The 10,249-nt window shown below is 39.1% G+C and overlaps 1 protein-coding gene and 1 pseudogene across 1 annotated transcript; both read right to left on the reverse strand.

Moving 5' to 3' along the window:
* Positions 1-1,063: 1,063 nt before the first annotated feature.
* Positions 1,064-3,598, reverse strand: LOC149023691 (UDP-glycosyltransferase 73C3-like). The gene has a single exon (XM_089144206.1). It carries the CDS (start codon positions 3,500-3,502, stop codon positions 1,967-1,969), a length of 1,536 nt encoding a protein of 511 aa, XP_089000332.1. The 5' UTR covers positions 3,503-3,598; the 3' UTR covers positions 1,064-1,966.
* Positions 3,599-8,834: 5,236 nt separating this feature from the next.
* Positions 8,835-9,822, reverse strand: LOC149023692 (UDP-glycosyltransferase 73C3 pseudogene; annotated as a pseudogene).
* Between the last annotated feature and the right edge of the window lie 427 nt (positions 9,823-10,249).

The following is a 10,249-nucleotide window of genomic DNA, read 5'->3' on the forward strand; positions in this document are numbered from 1 at the left end:
CCAGTAGAATTAAAAGATAAACAAAGATTTAAATATCATAAAATCCTATCAAAATGGTGACCCATACACTAATGTCAGAGTTGAGATTTCTCATGATTACTCATAGAAGTCAATGCACTATTTTGTAGGATCTAACATATATAGTTCATTATGCAGTCTACCTTCATCAATCGTTGTCCTTGTTAAATTGTCTCGAGACACTACATTGTCCTTTGAAAACATCACATTACAATTTTAACTCCGAGTAATCTTACTAACTGATAACAAATTCACAAACAATGATGGCACAAATAATGCATCAGTCTTGGTTGAAAATAGGTTCAATTTTCCTTGACCTTGGATTGGGACAATAGTACCATTAGCAATAGTAATAGAAGGATAAGATTATAACTTAACAATGCTTAAATTAGGGAAAAGATGGGTAGATCGATACATATTGTCGGTTGCACCCGAATCCACTATAATTGAATTCTGAAAAATAGAGAGGGAAAGAGTAAGTACCATGAGACTGAATGAAGTTCTGCAATAAATGTATGACTTTTTCAAGAGAGAGTTTTATTGTTAAAAGAACTTGCCATGGGAATATCAATTTAAAGAACCTAACTATTGGTCTCTGTATGAATCCATAATATCAAATACCAACGGAGCAAAATCTCCTTGATCCATTACTTCCACTGAGTTTGGAACGCCCAAAAACATTAGGAACACCTAACCCCGTATAAAATACATTCATACAAAATCCTGTGGACAACTTGTATAGCGTCCATAATAAAAAAAAAAAATATATTTATTTTTTTCTTTATTATTATAATTTTTTTAGGCTTTTCCTCAATTGAATCCTTCTCTTCTTTTCTTCTTCTTCTTATTTCTTTTATTTTTCATTTTTTTAATAATAGTTTTCTCATGTTCCAGCCACTCAAGATTCTTCAACTTGGCAATTTTTTTTTTCAATCTACAAGTTAACACCCAACACCCTCTATTTTCGTGAACTTCCATGACTAATTAGATTTTTTTTTCAACTAAACACCCTCTTTTGGCCGAACTTCCACAAAATTAGTTTTTTTCTTCTTCTGGCAACTCGTGATCCATTCCAATCAAAACATAAGAGAAAATATAAATACAAAACGATTCTAGATCTAGAATCATACATTCGATCAATTAGTCGAAGCTTTCTTTGTTCTTCTAACACCTATCTTCTCCTTTTTAGATCTTCCCACATCTCTGACAACGATCCACTGAACTTTTTCTGATACCATGTTAAATTTATCATAAACATTCACATACAATAACCCAAGAATTAACGTGGTTCAACATTCATTGTGAATTCTACATCCGCGACAAAAAAACCGCCCAATCAACTTAATTATGGGTTGAGGTTTCATTACCTTTAAATATAAAAGAGTAAGAATTCTACAAGAAGTCACATTCATAATAATACCTATTGAAGCCATTTTTAAAGCTTTAAACTTTGAAAATTCCTTTGACCTTACTTTTTATTTTTATTTTTTATTTTAGGTCATCATCAACCTAGTCACACCGATGAAGAGTTTATAGGCTCAAACAAGGAGAGGAAGAAGAAAAAATGTATATGGATGGAAGTTCAAACTTGAGACCACCTTTGTCCTAAGCCCTCCCTACAAAAGGGGCTGCCACCATGACGACAAACTAGGCTTAGTTTCATCTATTTTGGCGGACCCGCTCAAGAATACCCAAATCCATCCGGTTTAGTTCACATTTCCCATGTACACACTTTTTTTTTTTTTTTTCTTCCAGTAATTCATATCCACACTTAGCAATGCATGAATCTTAAGTATAGGTACAATTGCCATCTCATGATACTGTAAGAATCAATAATTTGATTCATCATAGGAAAGACTTGATTCTCCAATTGGAGTATCCGAGTCTGAACTAAACCAAAAATCTAGAATCTGTTCAAATTGGAGAATTACCCAAAACAGGTTTATTATTACTCATCTCCATTACAAGTTAACTTACTTACCTGACTGTTTCTGAATGTTTCCCTGCGACCTAAGAGATGATAGATCTCTTGAATGAAGAGTGATATGTTGAGATGAGAAGAACCTCCTTCCTCAACTGCTCTGTTTGCCAACTCTCCTATCTCTCTAGCTTTCTTTCTTATTACTTTTCCTTCCTCTTCATCCATTAATACCCTAACGGCCTTCTCAATCTGCTCTCTCTTCACATACACTCCAACCTTATCACCCTCCATTACATGACAAGGCATATCCACACCAACCCTTACTCCAATCCCCAGAATCTGCACAATGAGCTTCTCATTATAAAATTGCTCTGCAAACATAGGCCATGTTATCATAGGAACACCTGTGCTTGCTCCTTCCAGTGTTGAGTTCCACCCACAGTGTGTGAGAAATCCTCCCACAGCTTCATGTGACAAGATCAGCACTTGTGGCGCCCAACCTCTAATTAATAACCCTCTTCCTTTGATTTTCTCTTCAAAACGCTCTTCAGTTAACCATTTATCCAACTCTTCCGATGGTTTATTGTTGTTGCTTTGCCTGATCACCCATATAAATGGCCGATTCAATCTCTCCAAGGCCAACCCAATTTCTTGCAATTGTGGAGGAACCAAAGGACAGAGGCTTCCAAAACAAACATAAACAACAGAAGCTGGGTCTTTCGAATCCAACCATTTCAAGCATTGTTCTTCATCGATTGCAGCTTTGTTACCTCTTACAGCCTTTTCTGAGTTCTCTTTGCTGTATAGTGATACAGGTCCAATACACCAGACTTTCTTTTCCATAAGCTTCTGGTATTCGTCTACATAATCAGGTTCTAATTCATAAAAACTGTTGATAATAACACCATCTGATGTTCGCTCAGCCTCTCTAATTTTCTTGAAGAACTCTTGGAACTCTGGTTTGCCCTGACGAACTATTCCAAGTAGCTGAGCCTTTGTAAGCTCGATTCGATGAGGCATACCTGGAACCACGAAGAACTCCGAATCGGATTCAACTTTCTCATGTGGGCTGTAACGGATTAAGTTCTGGTTGCACAAGAGACTGAAACAGGACATGCCGTTGAAGTAAATTCTTGGGATTCCAAACTTAATGGCTGTTTGGGATGTCCATGGGAAACCTATGTCAGATATTAAGCAGCTTGGGCGTGGCTTCATTTCTTGAAGAGATTGTTCTAAAGCTGGTTGAAGCATGCTTGCAGCGTTGAAGAAATTAATCTTCATGTCTGGTGAACTGATATTGTCGAAACTCTCACACCCCTCTGGCAACCCAGCTTCTGTAGATGGAAAACGAAGTTGCAGAAGTTGAATTCGAAGCCCAAATTCTGCTGCTCGAGCGATGACTGACTTAAACCGGAAAGCATTACGTGGGGTTGTTACTATGGTGATGAAGACGCCTTGTTGGGCTAGCAATCTGGCTATATCTGTCATTGGGATCATATGGCCTTGCGCCATGAAAGGAATCAAAATGAAGTGGAGCTCACAGTGATCTGTGAAAGAACACATGGGTACTGATCGATCAAAATATGGAACAGAAACAGAGGGATTCAAATTGATCAAGCCCACAGAATTAAACAATTCTCGAAAGAAAGCAGTCTGCAGATTTTTATGGTGGTGGTGGTGGTGAGATTTATAGATCAGGCAAACAGGTCTGTGGCTCACGGCTTTGCTTGAAGAGCTGGTGCTGGACCACGATGGCGAACCAAACGATGATATCAGTGACGTAAGTGCTCACATACTGATCAGTATAGTTGCTTGACCTGCTTCACTGCCCGAACAGAAGAAAACAATGATTGCTTGACCTACGTAGCTCTAATCACAACAAGTGATTTGAAATATCACAGAAAAAAACAAAGATGGTCGCAAACTGATAAGCATGAACCAGGATTCCCGATGTCATACGGAGTGGCATAAACTACCAGAATATCTCTATTTCTATAGATTTTTCTCTTGAATAATTAATGATGGGTTTAAAAATTATTAAGTGAAACTTTACAGGTAATTAATTGGTAGCAACGACTCTTTCCACATATGGTAGTGGGTCGTTGTGGAAATCTTGGTGTCGTGATTATCTCTTGCCCGAAAGTGGGTGTTTTTTTTTTATGTTGGAAATGCCATTAGATTGAGAGTGGATGTTGTTTGTACTTTCTATATTGAAAACGCCATTGGAAAGAGATTGGTTGTTTTTATTTTATGAATAAAAAATTTATTAACCAAATGGGAAGGGTGAGAGTACAATTGGGAATGGTTAAAGGCCAAACAAGCCTAACAAAAATTAAAACAAAGCAAACAAAATACAAACAAAGAGAACAAGCAAAAGGCCTAAGGTTTCCTATTCTTCTTATTCTTTTTTCCTACCTAGAAGGCAGAAAATCGACAATCAAATCTTCTTCAAAGTAATGGCGACCTCTGGTGGATCAGCTGTTGCTTCTGCAGCTACAAAGGGTAAGCAAAGGGTGCTTTGAGTCTAAAGAACATCCAAGCACATGATTAGAAGGGACCGTATGGGAAGTCCTATCACCAAAGGAGGGATTCCAACTCACGAATAGGGGAGAGGGGAAGGCAACAAAGGGGCGGTAAGGGGAAGAGAAGTTGGAGGGGCAGGGCTAAAAGATGTGGGGGTGGGTTGAAGAGGGAGGGGAAGGGAGAGGGGCTAGGCCAAGGAAGAGAGGGGGGGGGTAATGGGTTGGGGAGTATGAGCAGGGAGAAGGGAGGGGGTCTTCGTAAGCCCAAGAGGGAAAACGGCAGAAAAGGGAGCTCCTAGGTTCTAGTAATCATCGGGGGAGGGGTAGAAATGGAACCAAAGATGCTAGAAGGGGGAGGAGAGACAAGGAGACCAGAAAGGCGGAACAAGCCTAACACGAAAATTAGAGAGAGAAGCAGCAGGTTGGTGACGAACAAAAGGGGAAGGAGCAACGAGGTCAAGGTTGAATCAAGGAAAGATGTTAGGAAAGATTGGCTAGGTGAAGGAGTCGAGGTAGCAAAGACAAGCATGATTAATTCAGCAGACGAGTTCTCTTGTGTGAACAAATTAGGGAAGATGGCAGGGTTGATTGGGGTATTAGGGACAATAGAGAAAGAGGCAACACCAATTGAGTTAGAGAGCAGAGTTGGGGCAGCGATGGATGGAGACAAGTCAAAGGGAGCGGGGCCCGATTGCTCTTTGTCATTCATCATAGGCACAAAACAATTATGGCCTCTAATAGGATCAAAGGATTCACTAGTGAGGGGGTGGGGGGAGAGGCTTCCGTTGGTGATTGTAAACAGAGACAACCAAGGCAATGGGGTTAGTAGGAGGATGGCTGACTAGAGGGCAAAGAGAGGGCACTAGAGCAGGGGAAGATGAAGTGCAATCAAGGTGACTGAATATTGAACAACGAAGGTATAGCGGGGGGGGGGGCGCTGATGAGAAAATTTGTATCTACTAATTAATTGGTTTTTAGTTTACATTTTGTTAGATTTTAGTATATATTTGATCTAATTTGTGTTTTCTCATAATTAATTTTTGGAGCAAAAGAAGGAAAGCAGAGCCATAGCACCGAATCTTATAGAAATTCTCCATGTGGATGGGCTAATATCATACAAGGAAAGAGAATTGTTGGGAGACTTGTAGGGTTGCTTTTTCTTCTTCTTCTTCTTTTCCTCTCTCTCATCTGTACGGAAAAAAGATTGAGAAGATTTATTTGCTTCTAGGAAAGTGAATGATCTATAAAGATATGATTAAGAGGACTAAATAGGAAATAAAGGTGGCAAAGAGAGACACGAAAGTGAAGGAAAAAGAGAGAAAAAAAGTTGGTTTTTGAGGGAGAAAAAACGTTGTTTATTTGGAGGACTGTTTTAGGAAGACGTAAAGGAGAAGAAAGAAGACTTTGGAGATTTTGGAATAAGGTTTCTTCCTCTTTGTCTACTTTCAATGTTTCTTGTGATATTTTTTACTTTAGAATTGACTAATTTTTTTTCTTCTAGGTATCTAATGTAGCCTAAATTTGAATTTCCACTATTTAATTCATCAATATAATTCTAAGTATTGTGTACAATGACTGTATTTACTTTTTGTTTTTAATACTAATCAATTGATTCGTTAATCATAATGAATTGATAGGGGATTTATGTGTTTAGTTTGTTGGAGTAAATGCCATGAATTACATGTAGGATAAAAATATACTTCCATGGTTTTAAAAAAAGTGCAGTTATTACATGGGAATCCATAGAACCTAATGATAATGATCTCCTACTTGTTTTAATTCACATAGAGATATAGTGGATTAGCAATTGAGAGAATTTATATTAGTACTCGAGAGAGACTAGAAGATAAGGAAGGGAATCTTGACTATCAATCAAAAAATATATTTCAAATTATAAAGATGGATCAAAGGTGGGAAGGATTAAACACGGTGAAATCTGACCCTAGGCTTTTAGCTTAAACAGACATCAATTTCAATTTGCAACTTAGTCTAGGATAATTCTCTCTCTTATTATTTGTTTGAATAGAATTGGTATAATTAGTTTGGTGCTTATCATATAGTCCTCGAGGGAATGATCATTCTTTCATCATTATATTACTTGTTATGGCAGTGGATACTTGCATTGTTATTTTTCACAGCAGGGACATTTTCAAAAATGAGGGTTTGAAGGAATTCAGAGTAAGATTCATCTCTTACCAGAACAGAGATAGGAAGAGGCAGAAACCTCCACTTAGATTCAGGCAAAAGTTAACTAGTCTTGGTTGAAAATGGTTGCGACCATCTGAAGGAGCTTTCTAATGAGTGATGCTACTCGGTAGAGACAACAGTTGTTGTAGAAGTGCAAGGGAAGGACATAAGAGAGTAACACACACAGGGGATGGACTGCAAGTCCATTTTCTCTAAATCCATGTCTGGAGCCCAACCATCTCGTTCCCAACCTGCCAGGGAGGTCCTTCCATGGCATGGATCTTAGCTTCATTGCTAGAGAATCTAATGATGAAGACTCCTTCTTGAGCAAATAAGAATACAGATAACCAGAAGCGTTCCATTGGTTTGAGAGAGAATCTTGGACAACTTTGAAGGGGGGGGGGGGCAATGAAATGACGAGGCATGACATCCACTTAGCAATTCCAAGGGTTAGAGACGAGTTGGGATAGAGGGAAAACAAAGAAGATCCATCAAGTGAAGGCTTAATGAAATGCAAGGAGGGGTTAGGGTTTGAGAGTGAGCCGGGAGAGGAGAAGAGGAAGGACCACCAAGGAGGATCTGCAGGGGGAGAGGAAGGGGGCACAGGTGGGTTAGTCATGCCTCCTCCTATTTGGGAAGTTAACAGTGAGGATTAGTTAGTTGAGAGTAGTTGTTGTTTGTGCTTTTTATGTTGAAAATGCCATTAGATCTTTTTGTTGTTTTGATAATGAGAAAATCTATTAAGGAGCACAGCTTGTAGAAGAAGGTATACAAAGATCTCTCAACCAAAAAGTAGAAATGAGCATATTTGTTGAAATTTCGAATGACATAGCTCTTCTAGTAAGATTATCTGATATAATACTTACAAACTTAAGAATGTGTTCGGAAACACTTAACTCAAACTTGGACTTCAGATACAAAATGTCATCTAGAATGGGCCTAATGGAAATATGTCTAGCCCATCCAACATCCGATAATTGGATAATCACTTCGTTGCAATCTAACTCTAGCGCTATTTTGTCCAGCCCATTCTCAAGGGCTTTAAGTAGTGCTCTTCTTACAATTAAATCCCCTTCCGTATTGCTTCCTAAAGTCTCAAACCTCAGAGAGCACAAAGACCAAACAACGATGGTGTCATGCAATTAGAACTAGAGGTAAATGAATTTGTGGGTAATTTAGTATAAGAATGGATACACTTTCTTCACTCAAAATTCAAGAACATACGGAATCTAGAGCCAGTGGTACCATTTGGATCACACTAAGTTGGAATATATGCAAAACAAGAAATACTGCTATCTTCAAAAGGGACTCCCTTATCCCCTACAACAATGGCAAGTTTCTTTCGCTGTTTAGTGGACATTTAGTCAATGAAAGGAGCTCTCGACAATGATGTGGAACCACAAACACATGTGGTAGTATCTACATACGACATAGACAATGACACTTACACAATATAGACAGACATAGTATGAGATAGCAATACACGTAAAGGCGGTGTGGGTGCCTACTATGGGATCTTGAAGGATCATTTGATGTAGCAAACTCAGTGGCATGTACAGGGTTCTCGGCTACAACTTAGAACTAGAAGCCATCAAAGATGCTCCCAATTGGCACTCTCTTCCAAATCCTTCAGTTTGGCCATCTTTTTTATTTATTATTATTATTTTTTTATGGCTCTTTGCTCCTTTGCTTTTAAATAGATTAGAAAATTCCCTCGTGACTTTCTAACAAAGGGAGAAAAAAGTATCCTTATCTATTGTCCGATGGCTGTCCCCACTAAAGTGACGAAGACCAAGAATCAAACCACTTCAGTTGGATCAAGAGCAGTTCCTCCCAATCTCACATTCTGGGGAATAAGGTGTTCTCTCTCTTCTCTATTCTTGTTCTAACGGCGGCTTCTTTCTTCACACATAGTCAATCCTACTGGTAACTATCAATCATCTAATTGCCATAAAAAGAGTGAATCCAATGTTGAATGTTTACCAAATGCACCAAGCCCTGTCCTTCAATCATTCAATCACCATAATTGTATCAAAAGTACACTTGTCAATTATAGACATGAACAGATATTGCTTAAAACAATGATCATAGCACATCTTGGTGCAATGGACTAGGTAAGACCACAGGAAATCCGGAAAAATAAATTAACTTACTAGTTTAATATATAGAACTAACTCTCTTTGTTGTCACTTCAAGTGAAAGCAACTCTTCTCCTTATTTTTTTCTGGATGTTTCTCTGTCAGTTGACGCCTGATATCTTGAATAAAGAGTGGGACGTTAAGATGAGAAGAACCCCCTTCTTCAATTGTTCTGTTTGCGATTTCCGCTAATTCTTCCTTCTAACTGTTCCTTCTTCTCCACCACTCAGTAACAACCCTATTGCCTTCTCAATCTCTTCTCCCTTCACATACACTACAACCGTATCACCCTCAGCCATAGGACAAGCAATGTCCACGCCAACCCTTACACCAATCCCCAAGATCTGCACAATCAGCTTCTCATAGAATTGATCTGCAAACATGGGCCAAGTTATCATAGGCACACCTGCACTCACTCTTTCCAGAAATGAATTCCACCTACAATGTGTCACAAACCCACCAACTGCTCTGTGTGAATCAGCACTTGTGGTGCCCAACCTCGAATCAAGAGGCCTTTTTCTTTGTTCCTCTCTTCAAATCTTTCTTCTGATTAATCTCTCCAACTCCTTTGATGCTTTATTATGTTGCTTTGTCTGATCACCCATATAAATGGGTGTTTCGATCCCTCCAATGCTGACCCAATCTCTATCAATTGTGAATACCCAAGGGACATAAGCTCCCAAAGCAAACGTAAATGATAGACTCTACCTCTTTGGAATCCAACCACTCTAAGCATTGATCTTCATGAATGGCTGCTTTATTGCCTCTGTCAATCTTATCGGAGGCTTCCTTGTTGTATAGTGAAACAGGGCCAACACACCAGGCTTTCTTCCTCATAAGCTTCTGGTATTCATCCACAACAAGTTTCCAACTCGTAGAAACTGTTGATCAACACTCCGTCTGATGTTAGTCCAGACTCACTGATTTGTTCACAAAATTCTTGAAAGTGTTCACTTCTATCAAGAACAATTCCCAGTAGCTGAGCCTTTGTTAGCTTGATCTTATGGGGCATGGCAGGTGTTCCTGCAAAATTCATGCTCGACTGCACAATCAAGTGTACCTACAAGAACAAGCTCAACCTGTTTGGTCGAGTCATGTCTCCGACAGTCAAGTTAGTCAAGTACCCAACCTTGGGTGAAGAAAGCCGATTGCAGAAAGTAGGTTGCCAGGTGGAATGATTCTAGAATGCGTACCTGACAACTAGTGAGGGTATGGTATTAATAGTTCGGGAGAAGTTGCCTTGGTTATGCAGTGATTGAGTTTGACCTGAACTCTGTAATTAAGTCTCGTTCGTTGACAGAGTGTTTAACTGGCATTATGATTGCTGAGTTCGACTTGGACTCTAAGAACAATTTGATCTTCTTGACTTGATTAGGATTCCCATCCCTAATCCTAAGGGAGTCGGTTGCTACTCTAAATGCAAACGTTACTAGGTGAAAGCACCTTGGGTCATTCATGGTCCA

The sequence above is a fragment of the Hakea prostrata genome, chromosome 2, assembly GCF_041222555.1.
Source record: "Hakea prostrata isolate BN-2017 chromosome 2, UWA_Hpros_2, whole genome shotgun sequence".
Lineage (NCBI taxonomy): Eukaryota > Viridiplantae > Streptophyta > Magnoliopsida > Proteales > Proteaceae > Hakea > Hakea prostrata.

Bases quoted from the DNA above. Each gene is read 5' to 3' on its own strand.
- LOC149023691 (XM_089144206.1), bottom strand. From the start codon at position 3,502: ATGTGTTCTTTCACAGATCACTGTGAGCTCCACTTCATTTTGATTCCT.